The sequence below is a fragment of the Phlebotomus argentipes genome, unplaced genomic scaffold, assembly GCF_947086385.1.
Source record: "Phlebotomus argentipes unplaced genomic scaffold, Phlebotomus argentipes genome assembly scaffold_4, whole genome shotgun sequence".
In the NCBI taxonomy this organism is placed as follows: Eukaryota; Metazoa; Arthropoda; class Insecta; order Diptera; family Psychodidae; genus Phlebotomus; species Phlebotomus argentipes.
In genome coordinates, this window is record NW_026776174.1 from 12,854,763 (window position 1) to 12,878,241 (window position 23,479).

Consider the following 23,479-nt stretch of genomic DNA (forward strand, 5'->3'; position numbering starts at 1 on the left):
GCCCATGGAATGATGACTAAGCTCTGGCAACACTCGCGAGTGGGCATTGTTGTGGCAGTTGTCGAAGCTGCGATTTCTCTTCGATTTTCATCCCTGTTTTCACGTTTTCCCCCCTGGTTTTCACCCTTTTTCTCATCGCGCCCGTGCAAAGGGAGCGCCTGTGGATGGATTGAGTGGAAAATGTTCGGCCGAAGTGGAGTTTTGCAGCTGGGAGAGTGAAGAAAGTGTGTGACGTGTGTGCGGAGGAATGTGTCAAATGCGGGCATTTTTTCACGACCGTCCGTGATTCACAGAAAATCCAGTCAGTCTCGCGACGGAGCGCCTCAGCGCTGGAAGTGACTTGTGTGACAAGGGCAGTGTCAGTGTGGGCGTGAGGACAGAGTGCGCGTGAGAATGAAGCACCAGGGCAGCACAGCTGGTGTGGGCACCGAGAGGAAGATCAACAAGGCCAGCCAGCTACTTTCACCGGAGGAGAACCAGCAAGTTTTCAATCTGCTGGACAGAAAATGCATGGTATGTTGACCTCGGGCATCTCGTCTTCACCGCTAATCGCTGTGCTTTGCAGTCGATGTGCACCGCTGTGGTCCAGTTATACGTGACAGATGCTCCGGCACACTCGCACTGGGTGAAGCGGTACACGGGGGCGCTGTGCTTCGTGAAGGACAGCGGCAAGAAGTCCTACTACTGCCGCCTGTACTGCCTCATGCGCCACGAGATGGTGTGGGAGCAGGAGATGTACGACAGCATCCAGATCCAGCGCTCGCGCGCGTACCTGCTCACGTTCGAGGGTCAGGACGGCGTCGTGGCGCTCAACTTCGCCGCCGAGGACGAGGCGGAGAGCTTCTACAGGGTCTCCACCACGACCGTGACTAATCGCTCGAAGAGGCGCGAAGGTGAGACCACTCTTTTCACGTCCTTTGGCGGGGGTCATTGCGAGAAATCCATCGCGAGAAATTCAACCGGACTCGCCACAAGGCATCCATATTCAGTGGCGAGAGAAATTTTCAGAGGAAAGCTCATTATCGCGCTTGTTATCGTCATTCTGGGCGCTCGAGATGGAATTCTTGAGCGAAAAACTGGTTCTTGTCGTAAAAATTCCTCCAATTTTGCGGGACTTCGACGACGCATTCAAAAGCTGTGTAATATTGATTCCCCACCTGAGTTGGCTTATCATCGTGCAAAGGCTTACGAAAGCGCGCCAAATAATCAGTGAAGTAAGCGAGACTTTATTCATTGTCAAGCGCCGATAAGAGTGGGTCTTTTTCTTATCGCAGCGCCAGGGAAAATCAAACTCATGTCGACGTGGTGAAACTGCGGGAAAAATTCCAGGCAAATTAAGAGAGAAATTTCTTTTAATTGATTACCCAATAAATATTGAACAGAGGACAAAGAAGCAGATAATTTCACACAGATAAAACTCGTCAGCGTAAATCGCGCGATGTGTTAATTCCTTTATGCAATCTCTCGTCAATTTCTTTATATGGGAAATTGCGGTGTGACCAAAAATAGCGGGAGAATTGTGAAAAACTCTGCTGAAATCACAGAAGGGAGAAGAGTTGTGGGTGATAAAATTAACGTGGATCGATTAATGGTGCGCGAGGAAGTCAATTGAGCTCTGGGATTTCCATCACTTCCTGTCACTCTCTCGACGGTGAATTTGTATTTTACACGAGAAAGCCAATGTGTATCTTTTACCATAACTGAAATGTGTAAATAGTAATGTGTGTTTGGCGAAGGAAAGAAGAAACATGTTAAAAAATGAATATGCACATTTTTTTGGAGAAAAATATTGCTAATTTCTCAAAATATTATTCAATGAATCTTTAATTGAGTGATTTTTGTTTGTTTTGTACATTTCCTCCAACAGTTAACAGTTTATCAATTTCTCTTGATGAAAATCATTTGAGAGATTTCACGGAAAAACAACAATCTGTGCGAAAAAGTGTAAATTAGCTGTAAAGAACAGGTTCATATTTGACATTTTCTTCCTCTCGGAAATTTCCTAATCAAATTCTCAGAAAGAAACCAAATGTTCTGAAAAACAATGCAGTGCAATAATTACAATTCAGACAGATAAGAGCTCGCATTTTCAGTGAGATACAAGAAAAGTGACAAGAGAAGCATTCGTGTTAAGGGAAGTCTAATTTTATTGCATGATATCTCGACAGAGGCTAAAGATTTAAGAAGAATTGTTCAGTTGATAACTTAATCAGAGCGAGATAACGTTGAATCAGTGACGCGAATTTCTGTTTTTATCAATTTTAAGCGATTTTGCTTCTATTAAGGATTCATTAGACGTGATTTTAACATTGATTTTCTGACTCTTAGAACAGAGAGAACACGAAGATGAAGTCCTGAGAAATATTGAACACAAGCATTTTATCTTTATGGAACTTTACCATAAAGAAACCCCTTGAAAAATTTCAAGCTACTTTGTAAGATTTCTGCAAATTTGCTTTCCTTGTGGAGCATCTAATGTGGATATCTCTCATGATCTCGAGAATGTGTGAAAACTGACGAGGAGATTAATTTTTCCACCTCTGCCGTGACTTCATTTCAGAACGTATCAAGCGATCGTCGACGCGGAAAGAGCCTCCGCCACGGCCGAACGCCGGCCCGCAGGTGTCGCAGCACGAAGAATCGCAGGTGGTTCTGCGCCAGCAGCGCAGTCCGGCCGTGCCGCAGCCCCAGCCGCCGGCTGTGGCGCCGGCGACGAACTTCAGCGCCATGTCGGGCGGCCAGCGCGTGAAGAAGGGCCGCGACAGGAAGATCACGAAGGACGACATCGGCATTCCGATGGACTTCAAGCACATCACGCACGTGGGCTGGACGGAGCAGAAGGGCTTCGACTGGACGGGTGAAGAGGTGGAGCACCTGAAGCCCTTCCTGCGCAAGGCGGGCGTGTCTGAGCGCCAGCTGAAGGATCGCGAGACGCGTGAGTTCATCTATGACTTCATCCAGAGCAACAAAGTGCTGGATCAGCTGAGCTCCACGAGTCCGCCGGGCGCCAAGCCGCCGCCGCCCGCGATAACGGGCGGACGGCAGATGCCGCCGCCGCCGGTGCCTACGCGACAGCGGAGTCGCAATGGGGCGCGAGCTGCGCCTCCGCCGCCACCCTTGCGACAGCCGCAAGCCACGCCGCCGCCCAAGGCGCCTCCGCCGGGCAGACCGCCTCCCATGGCCGCACCGCCGCCTCCTGGCGCCCCGGCGCCTCCGCCTCCGCCGCCTCCACCCCCGATGGCCCCTCCGCCACCCATGGCGCCACCGCCGCCCAGCGATTCGGGCGTCTCCAGGCCGCCGCCGAGCGGAGAGCCAGACGCGCGATCGGCGCTGATGGAGAGCATTCGCCAGGGCACGAAGCTGAAGGTAAGAATCTGTGGCGAAGGCCAGCGCGGAGTGCTAATTGTGCTCTTTCACCAAAACAATGTGGGGCTTTTTCAGTGGCAATTGGCGCTGTTTTTGCGCTTCAATGAATTCCACGCATTTTCCAACTTCCTGATCACTCCAATTGAGTTCTCTCGCCATGAAAAAGTGCACTTCGCAATTGGCGTTATGGGCTGAATGTGTGCATGAAATATGAGCTTTTTGGTTTAATGAAGTGTAGGGAAAAGTGGGGCGGTTTTGAAGGATCATTGAAATTCCAAGAGTTTCCAGTTTGTTTTGGAGTCTTCAATGCAAAAGGAATATGAATAATTATGCAATTTTTGAATTTTTCTCATTCCTCCTTGCAATATTGATGGAGAAATCACAGAATTTTGACTTGATTCTCGCTTTTCTGTAGTCTTTTTTCCGCCACTTCTTCTCTATTTCTCAGAACGCGAAAGAGAAAGAGGAAAATAAATTGGTGCGTGTGACAAATGTGATTTAATTGACTAGAAATTATCTACTTTATGACTTCCTTATAAGGATTGCACAATAAATAATGTGTGCTAATGTGCAAAGAATCGCCATAACACTCACGATGACCTTTCGCGCTGTTTTGCAGACTGTCGATCGCAGCAGCGTGGGCGGCAGCACAGACTCGCGGTCGGATCTGCTGGAGGAGATCCGGCGCGGGAAGGTGCTCAATCCGGCGTCCGAGCGCGAGTTGCCGAGCGTGCAGAGGTCAAACAGTGGCGCCGGCACGGACGCCCTGGCGGACGCGCTGCGGCGGGCGCTGATGGAGCGCGGCAGGGTGATCAGATCGTCGGACGAGGAGAGCAACAACAGCACAGACAACGACGGCGAGTGGGATGACTAGACAATATGCGAGGGACGAGAATGGGGATTCTTTAAGAGTGCGGTTCGTGGGGAAAATATTTCTTAACTTTATTCAGTAAACACATTACTAGGATTTAGAGGAGATAAAGTGAGGGAAATTGAAGATAAAAGGTTGCTAATATCCGATATTCGCGTGGAAAATTTGTCGCTCAAGTGGCTTTAAGCCTTAAAAAAAAACTTCCATTCGAAAGCGAATGAGTTTATCAGGCGCTTTGGAATTTGCAAGATCGGAACTGACAAAGTCAAAGATGTTCTGATTATCCTATCAAGACAGGAAATGCCTTTCGGAGTTCATTTCACAATGATTACGATTTTCACGATCGGTAAGAAATTGGGATATTAGCAAACCTTTGATTGAGGATGGAATGTTGAAGAAGTTGTTGAAGAGTGCCAAATTAGATTGTACATTCTAAGTTACCAGTAATAGGATTGTTTTTGCAAGCAAAAAGACATTCAACACACACAATTTGATTTATAGTGAGCAACACTTCTTTCTATACATATTAATCTATCATATTATATCATACATTAGCATATCTTTCTTTCTGCGAAGAAAAAGGAGTTGAGACGATGAGAAATTATCGCGAAGAGGTCAATGATAAATGTAGTGTGTAGAGAAGAGAAAAGCCTTGCAGCGAGAGGTTGAGAAAAAAAAAGAAACATTGTACAGAGAATAGATAGTAGATTTACATTTCTTTCTTTTGCATAACCAAATCCATTAATATGAAATATATTTGAGAAGTATGTTATGACATTGAGGGTGTGTCTGTGTGATGCTGCGGAAGGTGAATCACATTTCCTTGGCGCGCGCGATGACTCAATTCGTGGCTGGAGAGGCGAGAGAGCGAAGTGCGGAGAGACAGAGAAGACGACCCACGGTGTGAATTAATGTATTCACATCGTTTCCCGCCGAAATGCACATTACCATTCGTCATTGACGCACTTCGCGCTCTTTCACCGCTACTCAATGTTGAAATACTATCAGATTTCAGCCGATATCGCGCCATAGTTGATGAGTGACTTAAGCAACACGCTGGGGGGAAGTGAATTTTCGGTGAAAGACGCAGTTAAAAACCAGATTTTCACTCTTTTCTTCGGTGATTTTGCAAAATTCATGCTTTCACGCTAGTTTTGCAACTGTTTCTTCTTGAATTGTGAACTGTTGTGGCTGAGGAACTAGGAATTTTGTACGTCATTCAAGGTTTGAAGCAAGATCATTCTTAGAAATTCAGCAGAGCTGCCTGATCTTCATTGTCTTTTTGGTCTCTTTTCGGATGAATAAATGAAAAATAATGATTTTCAGTGGTTTTGAAGGAAAAACAGCAGAATACTCTGCAGAGTTTTAAGGTAGGTTAAATATTTCTCATACATTACGCAATGTTTTATTATAATTTGTTGAATTTTCAACCCCCAAGATTGTGATTTACTTGCATGTGTAAAATCGATTTGCGTCAACAAAGCTTCGATGTGAAGACAACCGAAACATCACTAGAAAATTGGACCAAAGAATTAACATGTTGATTGACGATCACTGCTTTATTTACTTTATATATCTTGTCTTCCAGAGAAGGTTACATTTATATGTTGAAAGTATATTTCTCCACGTGAGAGGGATAGATTATTCAATTATTATTGTATTGTGGTCACAACGGTCATTTACATTTGGGGATTAGTTGCTTTTCCATTTATAATGCGTACATTTTGCACACGCGCTCTTTAGCCTGGATAAATTGAGGATTGAATTCATTTGCTAAGTCTTCTGCGGGGATATTTAACAATTTCTTTAACACTTAGTTGATTATAATCTTCTGATGTGTAAGTTGGTAGACATTTATGAATAAACTATTACTTCATCTATTTCTCTCATTATGCTTGAGGTTTTTTTTCTTTTATATCTCTTCTTATTGTGTGTTTTTCTTGATTCCCTCAGTTTCGCGGTTTCCTGTATTATTTATTCAAGGGTTTCTCTCACTTTCACAAGATGCGGGGGCGTTCAGTCTCTGTCCGGGAGTCAGAATGGGAGGTCCTGGAGTCTGGGCACGAGGCAGCAGAGGAGGGAGTTTACGCAGAAGGAGATCAGGTCATCCAGGGCGGAGGAGGAGGAGGAAGAGGAGGTGGCGGGAGGGCTGTCTGGGAGGTGTTGCGGAGTGGGCGGAGGGGCGCATGGCAGATGGTCGTCCGCAAGCGCGGCGGCCTCGAAGCGATGGCTGAAGATGACACTGATGTTTGTGGCTATTTCTCATTTTTTCTTTGGCAAGAGGGCTCGTCTGAAGCTGAGCTGGTGTGCAAATCAAGTGGGGTTGTTCTGCTTGTTCGACCGCAGGCGCGCCAGGCCCGTTCGCTCCTCCTCCTCGTCGCTGGTGTATGTAGACAGACCGGCGCTGCCCGCCGCCACCACGCCCCTGGTCGTGCTGGTGGCCTGCACTAGGTCCTGGTCGGGCAGGTGCTTGTCCTCGTACAGGATGATGTTGAGCGTCTCCTCGTAGATCCGCGCCTCTGGATATTCCACTTTGGTGTGCTTCTTGTCCGTGGCGTACACGATGGATGTGCAGCACACCTCCGCCACGCGCTTCCCGTTGCCGTAGAAGCTCCAGCAGCAGATCTCATTTGAGCCAATGACGTCCTTGATGAAGAGGATGCGACAGCTGAAGCGCAGCGACAGCTTGTCGAACAGCTCGATGTTCTTCAGCAAATTGTCGTCAGACGTGTTTGTGTATGAATACTTATTGTTGTGGCGATTGATCAGCAATTTAACTACGGGCTGGAAAGGAGAGAAAATCACAGGTTTTTATTGCCCTTCTAGACAAAGCTGAAGACACGATTTCTTGAAGCTTCAGCGTTGGAAAAGTCCACCGTGACGCATAGCTTATCATGTCAATTCGGAGGTTTGACTCACTTTTATTGATGAGCTTATCAGCATTTGTTCCTCCTTCTGGGAGGTGATGAGCGGCACCCGGCAGATGGGTTCAGTTTCGCGCTCCTTCTTCGGCAGCGCCCTCTCGCACGACTCCGCCAGTTCGCTGATGCAGTAATACTTGGCCTCCGCCAGCAGCTCGCAGACTCCCTTGGGCGTCTCCGGGAGCGTCACAGTGCCGTCGCGCATGAAGTTCAGGATGATGTCGAAGTGCGTCCCGCTGCGATCTATCATAATCCACCCTGTGAAGTGGAGAAGAACACAGAATTGAGTCTAGTGAAAGACAGCGAAAGTCACTCCAGGAATCTCACCTTCTGCGTCCGTATGCAGGTCCATTCGTCCGCTGAACATGGCCCGGAACATTGTGTCATGCTTCGTGAGGGTACCAATAGTGGTCTGGAATCTGCAAGAACAGCCAAAGAGAGCGGAATCAGTGAGAAAACTGCCCAGAAACCGCCTCAGAAAGTGACTCACAGAGATCCTCCAACATTCAGCTTCACGTACTGCGACGAGGGTCTGATGAGCGTGTTGTCGCACATTGTGTTTCACTCTTTGCGGCTCTCGTGGGGGCACTCTTGCATCAACTTTCTCTAGATGGATGGGCTGAATTTTTCACGGAAAATTTTTGCGTGAACGTCGCAGAAAAAAGTCAGCCCTCTGTCACCGTGACAAGCACCAACTGATCGATGGTGCCTGGCCAAATGTCGATAACATGTGTCTCGGCTGGCGACCTGAAGTTGGCCGCTGTCCTGGGTGTCCATGGAAACGGCCTGGGCGACCCAAACGGAGGAATTTCTCAGAATTTCCAGGCTCCAGGGTCACGATGAGTGAAGAACTGGCCAAAATTGGCCTTTACATCGATGACCTATATCTACTGCGTGTCATTGAGCCCGAAATTGCCAACGAAACCAACGATCTCAAGCATGATTGCACGAATTACAGCGATAGTGAGTAAATTATTTCTTGTTGGAAAAGCCCATAAAACCCCCGATAAAATTCCCCGCAGAGCTCCAGGAGTTCCAGACACTCATCCAAGGCTTCATAAGAGTGGCCGATGAGTTTGGCAGCGAAGTGGAGCGCGAGAAGATCCGCACGATCGGCATTCAGAACCTCGTGAAGAACCTGTCGAAGCAGCGCGAGTCTGAACAGCAGCAAATCCAGGCGCAAATCGTGGAGAAATCCTTGGAACTGGAACGTCTCAAGATCGAATTGCAGCACTTGCAGCGCATCGAGTCCGAGCAGCAGGAGATCATGGACAACTTCTACCAGACGCAGTAGTTTTTGACTTCACTGATTTTATTACTGCAATTAAATTATACTCTCAAAATTATTTCTCTTTCTCTCTCTCTGGATCGTCCTCATTAGATAAACAAATTACTTCTCCTAAATTTAATCTTTTGCAAATGTGTAAAATTAAACGTAATGAATATTTTTAGCATTTCTCTTCCGTCTGTCACATTTAAATGAATGTATAATGACAAAGATTGTGGTTTTTTTTCTCTACCCTTATCATTTTTTTTTCCTGAAAGTAAAATGTGTGTACCTTAATTACGCCTCTTCTGTCTCTCTCTCTCTCTCTCCCTCTTCAATTAAAAGGTCCTCATCTTTTATCTGTCCACCATTTTTCTCTCCTTTCCCCTTCATCAATGCTAAACACAACATGTCTCAACTCACGCGGAAACCCAGCGAAAATGCCTGTTCTCTGCGCGCTTCGCAATCTTCGGCAAATGATAAATTCACGTGGAGCTGACGTCGTCCACATTCGTGTCCACCACTACAGCCGCAGGGAATTCATCATCAGTCTTTAGTCGTTTCGCCCCCTCCTCGGCTTCCTTGGCATCCGTCGAGGCGGATCTCTTCTTGCTGGACGCCACGACCTCACTCGTCTCCACGCTCGCCTTGGCCGCCGTCTCGCGCACGCCGCCGCGCGGGAACTTCACAATGATCGCCGTCATGTTGTCGCATCCCGTGCCGTCGCCCAGTGTGTTTCTGGCCAGACAGTTGTCGAAGAGCTACAAGCCACAGAAGAACAACGATTAGCAAGAATGTCAAGCCATTACAATTAAATAAATATTTCAATAGATAATTTAAATATATTGAGAATATAGTTTCTGACCGTCTTGGAGTGAACTTGATAAGAAATCTGATAATACAGACACTTTCTCTATTGAAAATACCGCGAATCAATGGCGATAAAGGGTGTTTGAGGTCAATCTTTCTTACCTCCTCGCAAATCTGAGATATTCTCTCCCGTCCCTCGTCTAGTCTCTTCTTGACAAACTCCACCACCGCTTCGCTAGACATGAAGTTCCAGATCCCGTCGCAGGCCAACACCATGAACTCATCCTCTGGCATGATTGTGATCCTCTTCACGTCCGGCAGCGCCGTGATCATCTGCTTGTCCGGTGGGAGTTCAAAGTTCTGCAAGTAGGAAACCAATTAGAAAAACCTGCTCTCCAGCGCGCAGGTGGAAAGATAACTCACCATCTTGTATGCATGATCGCCAATCGCGCGGGAAAGATTGAGTCCTCCGTTGACGCGGCCATCAATTGTGACCTTGCCGCCGGCGTTTGTGATTCGGTCGTGCTCCAGCTCATCCTCTGGCTTGTGATCGTAGCTCATCTCAATTGCCTCACCATTTCTGCACACCACGCATCGTGAGTCACCCGCGTTCGCCACGTACAAGTCCGTGCCGACGAGCAACGCCACCACGGCCGTGCAGCCGCTGTCCTTGCCCGGCTCCTCGATCATGTTGCTCATGAACGCATCGTCCACATCGTCGTCTTCATCATGCACGCACTCCTCCTCGTCGCTGCCCTCGAAGGAGTCCGAGTTGTACTCCTCCTCCTCCACGTCGCTGTCCTCATCGCCCACGTCTTCGGTGCTGGACGTGTTCTCATTGTACGTCTCGTCCTTCTCGTCCTCCGAGTCCGACGACGACGCGTTGGCATCCACTGGGATGTGCGACGGCGCCGACGATCTCTTGGGCAGACGATCGTTGCTGCTCGAGCATCCGCCGCTGTTGCTACTCACCTCGCCATTCTCCTGCACGGCGGACGACGAGCTGGACACGCCCTCACTCTTGCCACTGTTCGTCGAGATCTCGGGCTCCTGGTGGCCGCCGCCTTTGGAGCTCGACGCGCTCACGCCGTCATCATCGGCCGCGCCGTTGGCAATCTTCACCTCTGGAGGCCTCGCGACCTGGTCTGTGCTGCTGCCCGGCTTCTCTGTATCCTGCACCTCGACACTCTTGCGCACAGTAGACGAGGACGACGAGGAGTCGGGACTGTTGTAGCTCTCCTTCGCCCCATTCGTCGCGCTCTCGCACTCCGACGCCTCATTGGACACAATCTCGCGCGGCGCCTCCGCTGTCTTCTCACTTGTGCTCGAACTGCTCACTGTGGAGTCGATCTCTGACTCGAGCTTGCGCGGCGGACGCCATCCGGAGCCACCGGAGCCGGATGCAGTGGATTCTGTGGCCTGAGAGCTGCTGCCAGCGCCAGAGGAACTCGACGACGCGGCCCCGTCGCTGCGCTGCGCTCTCAGGAAGGGCGACAAAGGCTTGTGCTCTTTCTCCTTGAGTTTCGCCACGCCGCCAGCCTCCACCTTGGCCTCCTTGTACTTCTCCAGCACCTCCGTGAGTGGCATCCTGCTCTCCTGACACAACTCCGCCAAATCCTCCTCCTCGTCCGTCTCCGTCTCCTCGCCGTGCTCCGGGTACTTGTCGCCCGCCAGCAGCTTCAGCTCCTCAATCACCTCCGGCTTCAGGAGAGTCTCGTCGAAGCCGAGGAAGGCGTCCTTCAGCGCCTTCTCCATTTCGCCCGACTTGTAGGCCTCCGAGGTAAGGAGGAACTCGGGCAACTTCTGGCTGCAGTAAAGGGCAATCTCCGGGCCTCCGTGGCCATCGTACACGGCGAAGAAGGACGTGTCTTTGTCGAAATTGAGCAGGCAATTGTGGGCGTCCTGCAATGAGGAATGGCATGAAAAGTGAGGTTAGAGTCCTTCTGGGCGTCACTCGAGGTACTCTTGTGGCGCACAACGACGCAAAACCCCTCCCGGTCGCCGCGATGGTGCTTCTTTGGCGTTTCGCAAACAAAAATTCACCTTTTTCGCAGCGAAAATCCAGTTATTCGCACTCAAAGGTGCGCGAGCGTGTGTGTGCGCCATGGCTGTGTTGGTGGCGAGTTTGCGAAAAGAAATTGAGCGCCCATTTCGCCAAGGGACGCCCCATTGCGTTCGTCGCGAGACGCCAAAATACACCAGTGGCGCACCCGAGAGGGGCTCTGTGCCCCGCACAGCCTCGCGAGGGACATGGGAATGGGTGCAAAAGGGGAAAAAGACGTGGTACCTCTTGATTTATTCGCCATCCCTGCATTGAACTCGAACCGCACGCCAACAACTCGTTCTCTTCGTCACAGGAATTCTTCTCCGTTATCGGCTCCGACAGGTATGCACCCATGTTGATTGCTTGTCCACGCCACGGGCACACAAGAATGCAAACACTTGAGATGCTTTTCAGCCCAGAACAGCGCAAATTATTGATATTTTCACTACGAAGGAAAAAAACACCGTGCGGTCTCAATCGCCCAAAAAATCTGCCGCCATCTTTGTTAGGTGTTGTTGCACTGCAGCGCAGTCTGCTGGAAAAGTGCGCAAGGGCAACTGTTATACGCGCGTCGCGCAGGAGAAGCAGAAGAAGAAGAAGAAGCAGTGTTTTGTGTGCGAAGCCGGCGTTGTTCCCGAATTTTCTCTAATTTCCGCTGTTTAATCGATAGCAGCGTGCTGAAATTGTCTGCGGGAGTGGTGAGAGACAGAGTGCTGGCAAGATGAAGATCGAGGAGGTGAAGAGCACGGTGAAAACGCAGAGAATCGCCGCTCATAGCCACATTAAGGGGTTAGGATTGGATGAAAACGGAGTGGCTCTGCAGAACGCGGCTGGCCTTGTGGGCCAGAAGAATGCTCGGGAGGTGAGGAAGTTGTTGTTAAGCTATTCGTGGAATCTGTTTACATTTCTGGGTTTTCGCAGGCGGCGGGAATAGTCATTGATCTGATTAGGAGCAAGAAGATGGCTGGCAGAGCGCTTCTTCTTGCCGGACCGCCGGGCACTGGGAAGACAGCTATAGCACTGGCGATAGCACAGGAGTTGGGCAACAAGGTGCCCTTCTGCCCCATGGTGGGCTCTGAGGTGTTCTCAGCGGAGATCAAGAAGACGGAGGTGCTGATGGAGAACTTCCGGCGCTCGATAGGGCTGCGAATCCGAGAGACGAAGGAAGTGTACGAGGGCGAAGTGACTGAGCTGACGCCCGTGGAGACGGAAAACCCGATGGGCGGCTATGGCAAGACCATCAGCAACGTGGTGATCGGCCTGAAGACGGCCAAGGGCACGAAGCAGCTGAAGCTGGATCCCAGCATCTACGAATCCCTGCAGAAGGAGAAGGTGGAGGTGGGAGATGTGATCTACATCGAGGCCAACAGCGGAGCCGTGAAGAGACAGGGCCGCAGTGACACTTTCGCCACAGAATTCGACCTGGAGACGGAGGAATATGTGCCGCTGCCGAAGGGTGATGTGCACAAGAAGAAGGAAGTGGTGCAGGACGTGACTCTGCATGATCTGGATGTGGCGAATGCCAGGCCTCAGGGTGGCCAGGACGTCCTCTCGATGATGGGACAGCTGATGAAGCCCAAGAAGACGGAAATCACAGACAAACTGCGCATGGAGATCAACAAGGTCGTGAACAGGTATATTGATCAGGGCATCGCTGAGCTGGTGCCGGGAGTACTGTTTATCGATGAGGTGCACATGCTAGATCTGGAGACTTTCACGTACCTCCACAAATCCTTGGAGTCCGCCATCGCGCCAATTGTCATCTTCGCCACAAATCGCGGACATTGCGTGATTCGCGGCACGGATGACATCGTCTCTCCGCACGGGATTCCGCTGGATCTGCTGGACAGACTCCTGATCATCCGTACGCTCACATACAGCACGTCAGAGATTGAGCAGATAATTAAGCTGCGCGCCCAGACGGAGGGTCTGCAGATTGAGGAGGCCGCTGTGGGGGCTCTCAGTGAGATCGGGAAGACCACGACACTCCGCTATGCTGTTCAGCTGCTCACGCCTGCCTTCCAGACGTGCAAGGTCAACGGGCGGAGCGTGATCAACAAAGAAGACGTTCTGGAGATCAGCGCTCTCTTCCTGGACGCGAAGAAGTCGGCCAAATTCCTGTCGGAGAAGAACAACAAGTACATGATGTGAAGTGGGTGGGGAGCTCCATTGAAGGGAGTTTCATGAATGAAATAAAGGAAATATTTCCAGGAAATTCACGGCTCTTGTGGGCGGCTTTTTGAACCTCGATTTTCTAAACGGCTCGCGGGTGTTACCACGAAGGTGGCGCGCGAGTCGCGTGCATGTGTCATGCAGAATGTGACAGAATAAAGATGGTGGCCGAAGAGGATCCGCGTTATTTTGTGCTCCTGAAAATCTCTCGAATTGTGGTGAAAATCGCGGAAAAATGTGCTAATTAGTTGTTGAGGAGTGATATGAAAATCACCCGGGACGGATGTTGCCGTTTGCCAATGTGTGACAGTGCTTATTTTTCGCGTATTGTCCGTTCGAGAAACATCTGTGCTGCCGAGAAGTGTGGGGCTTTTTTGGAGGCTCACTGAACACAAGCGGAGGAAAAGGACGGAATTCACGGAGTCGGCGATTTTCGCATTTGCGGAAAATTGGGAGGAGCGTTGTGGCAACACTGCCGGAGAGAAGGTGAGCTTCTGGGAATTTTTCTCATCGTCACCCTCGCCAGACTTTCGCGTCACCCACGTCTTATAAATAAAATTAATGCACACACAATATTTCTGTCGTGGATTTCGGGAAGAGGAGCGCGCCCGAGACAATCGCTCGCATTGACTGGGGCGTGAAACCCGTGGAATTCTCAGGGGCGCCACAGCTCTCTGTCCGCGGACGCATTGCGCCCACACTTCTCATGCATTGACCTCACGGATTGATTGACTCACTCAATTATCCACTAATTCGCCTGAGTGATTGCCTCAGAGTCCTGCCAAGGCCCTCTGGAGACTCCCCAATTTGCCCCCGAAGATGCTTGCCTGCTGAAAAATTAATTGAAAACTCCTGTGCAGAAGAGCGTGAAAGTGCATGGCAGCAGACCAATATATTTCCCCCGGAAAAAAATGCTGAATTGCAAGCTTACACGAGAGGAGAAAACTGTGTGGAAAATGATGTTGAGGATGAGCATAAGTTTGTCTGGAACAGCATCACCTCAAAGTTTTCATGAGTTTTCATTCGAGGTTTTCCGGAGAATTTAATGCTCTTTGCGGGTTGTTTATTGTCTCCACATCTTTTCCACCACAAACTAATCCAGCATTTCAGATGCAATGCAGCTTTATTTTAATCCTCACTTTTCATATTCATAATTCATTTGAGTGCAAATTATCGCTGAAATGTTTAAGAAATCACTCAATCGATTCAATCAGAATTGTTCTCAGTATTTTTGATGATTCCTTGGCAAATCGAATTGCTTATAACTCTAATTTTGGATACATTTTCTGGGAAATAATGTCAAAGAGAATTTACTCAATGTAAACGAATCAGTTTTTCCCGGAGAGAAAACTTAGAGAAAATGACGGACAATGCGTTTAATTTTACATTTACAAATTCACGCAAATAATTAAATAAAATCGATAAACATGCGGGAAATTGGTGAGTTGTTATTTCCGGATAAGTGTTCGCGGACACTCATTAAACCTCTTGAATGCTTGAAATTATTTTGCAAATGGAAAGCAAACTTTTGTGGCTTTCAAAGAACACCTGAAGAGTACTTTTCTGTTCATGGCATTCCTTTAATACACTTATTTTTTATATCTGTTTCTCAGAAATTTAAATGTTCTTCTTCCATTGCTTATTTTCTTTCAAGTGCTTCAACAAGAAGAGTTGAAAATTTCAATATATCCGCTTCAACGGATGAATTGTTGTATATCGCTGAAGAGCGTGTATATTTTTATCGTCTTTTTATCAATGAGTAGAAGAATTTATTAATGAATTCATGGGAGGTCTTTTCTCAATAAATTACCGACTAACTCTCATCATTCGCCCTGTAGATGCCCTGTTTAATGCCCTTTTAAAGATTTCATGAAGCAACTAGAGAAGATCTCGCGCGCGTTGTTTCTTCAGCCTATAATGAAATTGGGGGGAAATTACGGGTGGAATTGAATATTTCCCTCGAGGGCGGATGAGCATTACTTTCTTAAGCTCATGGGAATGTCATAAATTGAACGTGAAAAATTCATTTTTGCCAGAAATTATCTTGAGATGCTGCGGAGGTAATTTCGAAGTCTTCTGGAAAAGCGGTTCAATGGCACTGACATGTGTTGAATTTGGGGGAAAAATATAGCCTTCATTTAACCTTTTGGGATATTGAAGAGATGATCAATCACGGGAAATCCGAGTTTTGTGATCAATCAATTCAAATGTGGATGAAATCTCGGGATTACGCCTAAGCTTCCTTCAGCATCGCTGGCTTTATCTGGTACAGATGGACGGACAGTGTGGAAAAATCCACAGTGTGCGATGTGTCCAGAAAGAGTCCTGTGTGGTTTTAATTTTTAAAATACCACACATGGGAAAAAGTCCATCAGCATTTGCGGGAAAGCGCGCGGAGAGGAAAAGGCACGGAAAATGTCAGAGTTGGGATTTATGGGATTTCTCACACTTGTACCAACTTCCTGGCAGCCTTTCGCCTCTCGCACGCACGGCGGTTTGGGGGAGAAAGTGGAATGGGACAGTTCACTAATTCCTCAGTACACTCATCTGTTATAATTTCAGGCATCACTGCATTCATATATCATGGAATTACGGAGGCGTGTGCCGCTGAATTGAGCGCACACACACACAAAATATACATTTTTTTTATGCCGGAAAGACTTAGCTTTGAGGGCCGAACCCCTTCTTTCGTCTCTCCCCGCATTGCTAAATGTGCGACTTTTCCGCTTGTGCTTCTCGACGAATTGTCTCAGCAATTTCTCCCAATCTTTCCTGGCGAGAGAAAAGTGCCGAGTGTGCATTCATATCGCCGTGGGCGACACAAAAAAGCGCCACAATGACATTCACATCACCGACGATGGGTCAATTAAATTCAATCAATGGTCCACCGTCTGCCATCAATTGCTGTCTCGCGACAATATATGAGATCGCCACGAAAAAAAAGTGGCATCGAAGTGTTGTTTTATTACGTTTTTTTTACTACAATGGCATCAGTTTTATCGGGATTCGCTCATTAGGCACCCTCAATTTCCGCAGCCAATTTCCAATTTGCGATTAACATGAAAATTCAATAATTCAATACATTTTCATTATAATATTTTTGTCCCAGATTTCGCAGATAAATTCCCGATTCTGCCAAACAATGAAGGCTCTTGTGCCAAAATTGCTTTGTTCATCCGATTTGGAGTAATTACACTTTTTTGGGGGGAGAATTTTCAGGGATTTTCATGTTGGAATGGGGAAAATTACTGTATTTCATGCAAATGGTAAGTCTCTAATTGATAGAAAATACTTGTCGATATTGGTTCAATTTCTGCTCAATCGCAAACATAAATAAACACAATCTGAGTTCATCACAATGAATTTGCTCGCTTCACAGAATGCCTCAAAGGGTTTGTCATATTATTTGTGAAGAGATTTTTGGATGGGGATTAAAGAGTTGAAAATATTTTTCAAGTCAAATATTTAGTATCGAATTCAACATAAAAATATCTACAATATCGATTTCCAGCGATGTTGACGTGAAAAGCATTTCTTTTTTAGCAAATTCTTCTCAAATCAATATAAAAATCGACATAGAAAGTATATAAAGAATACTGTTTGGCTTTCAGTTCAGCAAGGGCGTCTGAACGTGTCGTCCTTTCTCAATTGTATTCACATAATTTTCATATTTTCCGACTGTATTTGTCAAAAGTTGCGTTTTAGGATTCATACCACTTTTGACAAAATGCTTTTCCCGATTAGCCCCTTAGTTGTACATGCTATTTGTATATGTATTTGTGTGTGGGAGAGAAAATGGGGAAAGCTCAGAGCATAGTGGAATGAGAGGAAATAGAAAACACCAGCTTTTCCTGACTCGAAGTTTCTCTTTGGCTATTATTCTGGTGTTTGGGCGACTGGCTGATGGAATGGGGTTGGAATTCAGTCGCGGGCTTCGATAGATGGAAAATCCACCGACCGTGGGGCGCTTTTTTGTGAATGCTCCAGCGAAGCGCAGAGGGCGGAAGGGTGGATCATTGAGGGATGGATGGATGCGCCGAGTGAATTTCAGTGTGCGTCAATTTTCCTCCCTTTTGACAATGGTTTGCTATTCCCATCCATCCTTCGCTGGGCGGTAAAACCCCATTAGCGCGTGAGGTGATTTTTCGCTAAGTCTCCCGAACTCACCCCAGAGCCGTGGTGTGACTTTTGTTGCGGCAAAACCACCCCGTTTTTGGTTACCTGGAGTTTCGCATGAGACTGCGACACACTCAATGCTTCGGATGATGAATTTTCCCGTCTGTTATCATCATTTTCAGCACAATATTGTCGCGACACGTGGGGTGAGAGAGAGTGGGAAAATGGTCGGGTACTTGGCAATGTTAGTGGATGTAAATAATCATCATTGCTCGGTGATCCCATAAAATTCTTTAGACTCGTCATGTTGGGTTAATTTTCATCTCTTTTTCCGTGTTGTTCTTCCGTGAGCATCCATTTTGCCTTTGGAGGTCTATTTATAATAATGGCAAGCGGCGAAAAGAAGCCACAATGGCATTCTGTCTCATTTCCCGAAATCGTCTCTAGTCGCACAGTGAAAATCCCCTCAGATTATGTGCATGTGTGTGAATTCTCTGGCCAAGAGGACTTGTGTGAAAGAAGCGGGCGTGCGAGAATCATGTGAAAAATCTTTCTCGGTCATGAGGTTTCGCTCTCTTTTATTGCCACATCGTTGAAAATTGCAAATAGAACTTTTCGTGATGTGATTTCCATGAATTCTCGTCTTCTCTGGGGTTTCTCAACTTTTCTGGCCTCTCTGCAGCACGTCAGTTTGGGCTTTTTCCACCAGCACGACATATGGATAAATAAAAGTTGTGGGTATGATTGATGGGACAAATCATCTAATTCAGCTGCTACCGCTATTGATGATAATGACAAAATATTGGAAGAGGTGGTGGGTTTTTTTCTCTCCTCATTCATCCATTGTCACTGCGTGACAGCAAGTTTGTGTGTTGGAAAATGACGACCCAGAATATCCATGTAGGATTATTGAGGGAATTTTCTGCTGGATTTGCAATCTCTGCTCTGTCAATTGATGGTGCTTTATTGCCACTTCTCACTATTTTTCCAGTTTTGAGGTATAAAAAAAAAACATTTGTCCTCCTAGTTGAAAATCCTCTTCCAATCAACATTCCAAAAAGGAGAGGTTTTGCGATAAAAAATTTCGAGGCTTTTATCATGGAAATTGCTTCGGAATTGATATTTAAACATCCTCTTCACATATCGTTTTCCTCGCCAGAGCACAACATTTTCCCCTGTTCGTGCTCTAGATTTACGAGCATTTTCCGGGATAAAAAAGTTAATTTTTCTGTGAAATATATGTGCTTTTTAGTGCTCATGAAAAGTGATATTGATTTACACTTAAAAAAGAATGTGCAATACCGAAACGCGGAACTCATTAATTTCAGTCTCCACTGGTTTTTTAAATCAATTTCTCTGGCGGGGAAATTGAAAAGAAAGATGAGGAAAATGCCTTTGATAAGTGATTATGAGGAGTTATTTAAAATTTTAATTAAGGGATTTTTTCTGCAGCGACATTTAAAATCTCACCATGAATCTGAATGCGAGAATATGCAGTTTTCATATTGTCTCTGTAAGAGTGTTAGATTGTGATATTTAATCCCTGGAAGAGAGTTAAGAGATGTGGCGAGATTTATTACGATTTTTTTGCCTTCTCTCGCGCTAAAGACAGACGTGAAATTGGAGTGCGAGGAAAGTGAAGCGGTCTGGGACGAAAATGTGGTTCACTGTTGAATGAATACCTTCAGATGCAATTTGCGAGATGATAATTTTGTTGTTTTTTCAGCAGAAGTGAAAAATTCTGCATAATTTATTGGCGAAAAGATGAAATTGAATTTTTTCACACCTCTCACAGAGTCACACTTTTCTTCTGCATCTTTCCGCTATCCCAATTTTTTTTGTTTCGATATTGAGAGAGACAAAATATGGAACTTAAGAATGAGATGTAGAGAGATTTTATTAAAATCTGTCATTCTGTGAAATTGAATATCTTCGATGGCCTCTTTTACCATTATGTCAAAAATTTCATTTTGCTGACTGACAATGGATGCAATGGATTCGTATATATGATTAATTCCGCCTGCACATGCTGCTGATAGCAAATTCTGCTATCACACTATTCGTGAATGGAGTTATTATAGAGGTATAGAGCGTATATTTGTTGTGAAGCTCTCGAGCGTAGATGTGTGGGGCATTATACTGATGCCTTTGTCATGGAAGAGCTTCACATTTGGGGTATACATAGCAATGACGTAATGCCTTTCCAGTGATACAGACTTGATTCCCATCTAAATATAATGATCCCAAAACGCTTTTCTCTGCCTCTCTGTCATATTTATTAGTTCTGAATTTGTCTATCTGTAGGGAATTGCACGCGTGGCACATGGAAGATTTAATTAATTTTCCGAGATCAATTTATTGAGAGATTGCAAAATTGAGCTTTTGTGCGTGAGTGTGTAAAATTGAGAATAGAAATGTCCACGCTTGTATAGATTTTCCTCCTGTTGGCAATGGGATAAAATGGGGAGAATTCTCCAATTTGGAGCGTAATAGAAGTAGAACATTTATCCCGAATCCTAACACGAAAATCCTCTCAATGCTCACAAGCTTGTTTTGGAGACGGTAATCAGAAGAGAAATGGTCGTTTCGGGACGAAATTTCATAGCATTCACTCTCGCCAAATGACAAAAATTAACTTTTGGACACTCCCCGGTCGAGAAAGACAATTTATAGTGTTTGTGTGTGTGCGCAAAAAGAAACATATTGTGTGGCAAATTAGATATAAAATGTAGGATTAGCAATAAGTGAATTTGGAGTGGGTGGCTTCAGCACACAGTCGCTTACCAACCAAGAGGTGAACAATTGCTATTCTTCAGAGCGATTCTTCTTCAAATATTGAATTTATTTGTCAGTAAAAATGCTGTTCTCAAACTTTTATCTTCTTATCAGTGTTGAAAGACATCTTAATGATCCGATCTGTTTATTAACTTATTCGTATTAATAACAATTCAGTACTAAGGACTGAAAATTCAGATTTTCACTGTCGAAAATCATTAGTCATAACCTTCTATCGTCTATTATTACTGCTCACAGGCACAGAATTATGGATCGCAGTGGGATTTCTCATATTTGATCGCGTCTGTTGGGAAATCTTTCTGGTGTTCAGTGCTGAGAATTGTGTGGCAATTACGGGAGTGAATGATTGCAAATGATGGAGAGACGCGAAAAAAGTCTCCTCGCAAACTGCAAAATGGTGACATCAACAGAAAAGTGTGTTCTCTCGAGTTCTGCTGGATCATTGAACAGAAGTCAAGTGAGAGATGTGATGGAAAAAACTCTGAATTCTCACAGAGAGTGCAAAATTTTACGTAGGACGGCATTAGTTGTCACGTCACACTTTGTATGATGCTGTATTTGTGTGGCTACACAGCGCAACTAATAAAGTGAATGTGATTTGCTATGGAAATCAAATGTGATATTTAATATTTCCATAAGAAAAAAATGTCAAAAATTTAATGGGAATATGTTTCTATTTTACCGAATTTCACACCAACTCGCATGAATTCAAGTTGAGTATATAAATTTACTGAATTATAAGATATTCCTTAGCATTCACCATGCGATACAACATCTCTCAATCCCACGAGAAAGAGAGGGAGAGACCGCCGGGATGAGGGAAAGAGAGTGTGAATTGTGAATTCCTTAAAATAAAACAAACGCATTTGAGTGTCGGACGTTTGTGCTTCGCGTCACATTTGTGTGTGTGATTCCAATATTGTGCAAAAATTTATTTTAAAAATGTCGAGAACGTGACTCTCTTGGACCAGAGAGACGCTTCTGTGTCGCTAGAATTATGAGGTGGATAAAGCATGAAAAATAAGGGCGAGATGAGAAGATGGAAAAAAGAACCGCCATGCTGTGTTTGTCCATTGTTTACCGCGCGAAACATGGTGCTGTAATTGCAAAGTGTACAGAAGAAGAAAAAAAACCATATATTTCATTTTCTTCCAAATTATTAAATTTCCCTTCGCTATCATACTTTGTCACATGCACTTGAAGAATGGGAAGAGAAAAAGGTCACTGAATATGTTAATGTTGCGCAAAGAGGTGGGAGAGAGGATGTTGTGGTGTTTCCTGAAAATAAACAGTGCACAGTGTTTTGGTGTTAATTAGTTTAAGGGAGTTTGGAAAGTAGTTTCTCATTTAATTTTCTTCCTCATAATTTGTTCAAACTGCAAAATGCAATTTGTAAACATTTTTTTGTTTTAGAGAGACACTTGGGGAAATTAATTTGATGAATTACAAGTGAAATGTCCCATTCAGTCACGTTTCTAATAAGCTTCGCTTAACCTATAATATCCCTTGAGATTAGGTTTATTTACTCATTCCGCAGACAAACGCTTATCCTTGCGATTATCTCGTTTGGTATGCGCATAGACTATTCAATTCAATTTGATTCTATTACGAGATTTTCCTCTGAGTGTAATGAGATTTCAAGTGTGAGGCATAGAGTAACATTTTACAGGGATTATGTAGTACAAGAAGTGTCACATATTTATTGCAAACAATTTCCCCTTTAGTCATCTTGCGTGGTTTTTCTCTCGCATATAAACAAACACACGCTGTGAGCTGAGAAAGGGATGGAGAGAGGGGGAGACAGTGAAAAACACTGAGGTTGTGTCATTTGGGGAGCAGAGAAAAAGACAAATATGAAGAGAAAAACTTTTATTTCAATCCCACAAATTGCTCTCATTGCATTCTGTCTTTTGTTGTAGGTGGCAAAGATGGTGAGGGTGTGGCCTTGTTGCGGGATTAAATTCACTTCGCCGTTGGAGAAATGAAGAATATTTTATTCACACATAAGAAGAATTGCCACATACTCACTGGGGAGAAATGATGGGGATCATGGGGCACAAATTGCAGGTTATTCTCTTTGTTTTTCGCCGTGTGGGCGAAAGTGGGTGAGGGTGAATGGGTGCGAGAATGAATGGCAGACGCCAAAATACAAGAAAAGTTTAAGTAGGGAGGGATTGAGGTAAATAAATGGGCATTGCAAATGGGGTTAAAATTAAATTTCGCGCTCTATGGAATTTTCCTTTTTATTTGGACATGCACGGCTTTTCATCATAATTTATCGAGGCGCCAATGTGTGTGAAAATCATAACCTTTTTTTGGTCATGGAATATGGCAAAAGTTTTCCTTTCTTGCTTATTTATGAGAGTGAAAGAGGAAAAAAGCATCTCTTAATCGCTTCTCTTTGCCCCATTCCGCGCGAAGGAGCAAAAAATCCGCATTCTCATACAATATTTTTGTCAACACACACCGTGAGGAGAAATTTTGTGGACATTTTAAGTGGGTAATTCCTTAATGGCCTGGCTCAACAGACATTACAGAGATTAAAAGCAATAAAAAGGAATTTATCTCTTGTACAGCATGATAAAAAGTGGATGTTTAATGGCCAAATACACGAGAGAGATAGAGAGAGAGAGGAGAGAAGAGAAAGAGCCGAGGATGGAAAATGTATATATCGTGAGTGATGTATCAAGGATAAAGTGGCGTGAATAAGGGCATGATTTTCCGACCTTCAGTGGAGAAAGTTTGTGAAGACATGAAGAGAGCAAAGTCGCGTATGAGATTGAAAAGGCCATCACCAGACATGGAAACTAAAAAGTTTTCCTTCAACTGCTAATTCTTGCCATTTTGTGCTTTAAATTCACCGAAAAATATGATGAATAACTGTGCGAAGAACTCAACAAAAATCTTCCTGTAGATCTTGGGAATTTTGAAGATGAATTATATATGATGATACTTGAAATTCAATCCGATGACGATTGAAAAAATATATATGGTGGGTGTTGCCAAGGGGAAATAATACCAGGAAATAGGGAAAGTTTTTCACGGCCGGAAGAGGGAAATATAAGTGGGCTTCCTTTAATTCTCTAAAGTGTGTTGGATGTTAGAGTGTGTAGGTT

At 45.4% G+C, this 23,479-nt stretch overlaps 6 protein-coding genes across 9 annotated transcripts in view; 4 read left to right on the forward strand and 2 right to left on the reverse strand.

Moving 5' to 3' along the window:
• The first annotated feature begins 15 nt into the window (after positions 1–15).
• On the forward strand, positions 16–6,117 carry LOC132258652 (actin nucleation-promoting factor WASL). Its single transcript, XM_059756048.1, has 4 exons — positions 16–513; positions 566–893; positions 2,561–3,366; positions 3,986–6,117. The coding sequence occupies exons 1-4, from the start codon at positions 394–396 to the stop codon at positions 4,238–4,240; spliced, it is 1,509 nt and encodes a 502-aa protein (XP_059612031.1). The 5' UTR covers positions 16–393; the 3' UTR covers positions 4,241–6,117.
• A 432-nt stretch (positions 6,118–6,549) lies between these two features.
• LOC132258654 (BTB/POZ domain-containing adapter for CUL3-mediated RhoA degradation protein 3) lies at positions 6,550–7,757 on the reverse strand. Its single transcript, XM_059756050.1, has 4 exons — positions 7,649–7,757; positions 7,486–7,577; positions 7,157–7,416; positions 6,550–7,021 (listed from the first exon to the last, which is right to left on the reverse strand). The coding sequence occupies exons 1-4, from the start codon at positions 7,711–7,713 to the stop codon at positions 6,551–6,553; spliced, it is 888 nt and encodes a 295-aa protein (XP_059612033.1). The 5' UTR covers positions 7,714–7,757; the 3' UTR covers position 6,550.
• Positions 7,758–7,886: 129 nt separating this feature from the next.
• Positions 7,887–8,464, forward strand: LOC132258656 (intraflagellar transport protein 20 homolog). The gene is made up of 2 exons (XM_059756051.1): positions 7,887–8,121; positions 8,181–8,464. Exons 1-2 carry the CDS (start codon positions 7,887–7,889, stop codon positions 8,450–8,452), a joined length of 507 nt encoding a protein of 168 aa, XP_059612034.1. The 3' UTR covers positions 8,453–8,464.
• A 50-nt stretch (positions 8,465–8,514) lies between these two features.
• On the reverse strand, positions 8,515–11,793 carry LOC132258651 (probable protein phosphatase CG10417). Its single transcript, XM_059756047.1, has 4 exons — positions 11,523–11,793; positions 9,659–11,137; positions 9,398–9,595; positions 8,515–9,186 (listed from the first exon to the last, which is right to left on the reverse strand). Exons 1-4 carry the CDS (start codon positions 11,631–11,633, stop codon positions 8,911–8,913), a joined length of 2,064 nt encoding a protein of 687 aa, XP_059612030.1. The 5' UTR covers positions 11,634–11,793; the 3' UTR covers positions 8,515–8,910.
• A 56-nt stretch (positions 11,794–11,849) lies between these two features.
• On the forward strand, positions 11,850–13,487 carry LOC132258653 (ruvB-like helicase 1). Its single transcript, XM_059756049.1, has 2 exons — positions 11,850–12,141; positions 12,201–13,487. The coding sequence occupies exons 1-2, from the start codon at positions 12,001–12,003 to the stop codon at positions 13,428–13,430; spliced, it is 1,371 nt and encodes a 456-aa protein (XP_059612032.1). The 5' UTR covers positions 11,850–12,000; the 3' UTR covers positions 13,431–13,487.
• Positions 13,488–13,604: 117 nt separating this feature from the next.
• Positions 13,605–23,479, forward strand: part of LOC132258685 (serine-rich adhesin for platelets) — a 38,383-nt gene continuing 28,508 nt past the window's right edge. For all 4 annotated transcript variants that reach the window (XM_059756101.1, XM_059756102.1, XM_059756104.1 and 1 more), the window contains exon 1: positions 13,605–13,937. The gene's annotated coding sequence lies outside the window, so the exon portion shown is untranslated. The remainder of the gene's footprint in view (positions 13,938–23,479) is intronic.

Excerpts from the sequence above, each read along its gene's own strand:
- LOC132258652 (XM_059756048.1), top strand. The coding sequence starts at position 394 with ATGAAGCACCAGGGCAGCACAGCTGGTGTGGGCACCGAGAGGAAGATC. Across the intron at positions 514-565 it reads TGCTGGACAGAAAATGCATG|TCGATGTGCACCGCTGTGGT; the intron begins GTATGTTGACCT and ends TGTGCTTTGCAG. Across the intron at positions 894-2,560 it reads TCGCTCGAAGAGGCGCGAAG|AACGTATCAAGCGATCGTCG; the intron begins GTGAGACCACTC and ends ACTTCATTTCAG.
- LOC132258654 (XM_059756050.1), bottom strand. The coding sequence starts at position 7,713 with ATGTGCGACAACACGCTCATCAGACCCTCGTCGCAGTACGTGAAGCTG. Across the intron at positions 7,578-7,648 it reads CTGAATGTTGGAGGATCTCT|ATTCCAGACCACTATTGGTA; the intron begins GTGAGTCACTTT and ends CTGTTCTTGCAG. Across the intron at positions 7,417-7,485 it reads CCTGCATACGGACGCAGAAG|GGTGGATTATGATAGATCGC; the intron begins GTGAGATTCCTG and ends TCCACTTCACAG.
- LOC132258656 (XM_059756051.1), top strand. The coding sequence starts at position 7,887 with ATGTGTCTCGGCTGGCGACCTGAAGTTGGCCGCTGTCCTGGGTGTCCA. Across the intron at positions 8,122-8,180 it reads TTGCACGAATTACAGCGATA|AGCTCCAGGAGTTCCAGACA; the intron begins GTGAGTAAATTA and ends AATTCCCCGCAG.
- LOC132258651 (XM_059756047.1), bottom strand. The coding sequence starts at position 11,633 with ATGGGTGCATACCTGTCGGAGCCGATAACGGAGAAGAATTCCTGTGAC. Across the intron at positions 11,138-11,522 it reads GATGGCGAATAAATCAAGAG|GACGCCCACAATTGCCTGCT; the intron begins GTACCACGTCTT and ends TCCTCATTGCAG. Across the intron at positions 9,596-9,658 it reads GCGATCATGCATACAAGATG|AACTTTGAACTCCCACCGGA; the intron begins GTGAGTTATCTT and ends TCCTACTTGCAG.
- LOC132258653 (XM_059756049.1), top strand. The coding sequence starts at position 12,001 with ATGAAGATCGAGGAGGTGAAGAGCACGGTGAAAACGCAGAGAATCGCC. Across the intron at positions 12,142-12,200 it reads GCCAGAAGAATGCTCGGGAG|GCGGCGGGAATAGTCATTGA; the intron begins GTGAGGAAGTTG and ends GGGTTTTCGCAG.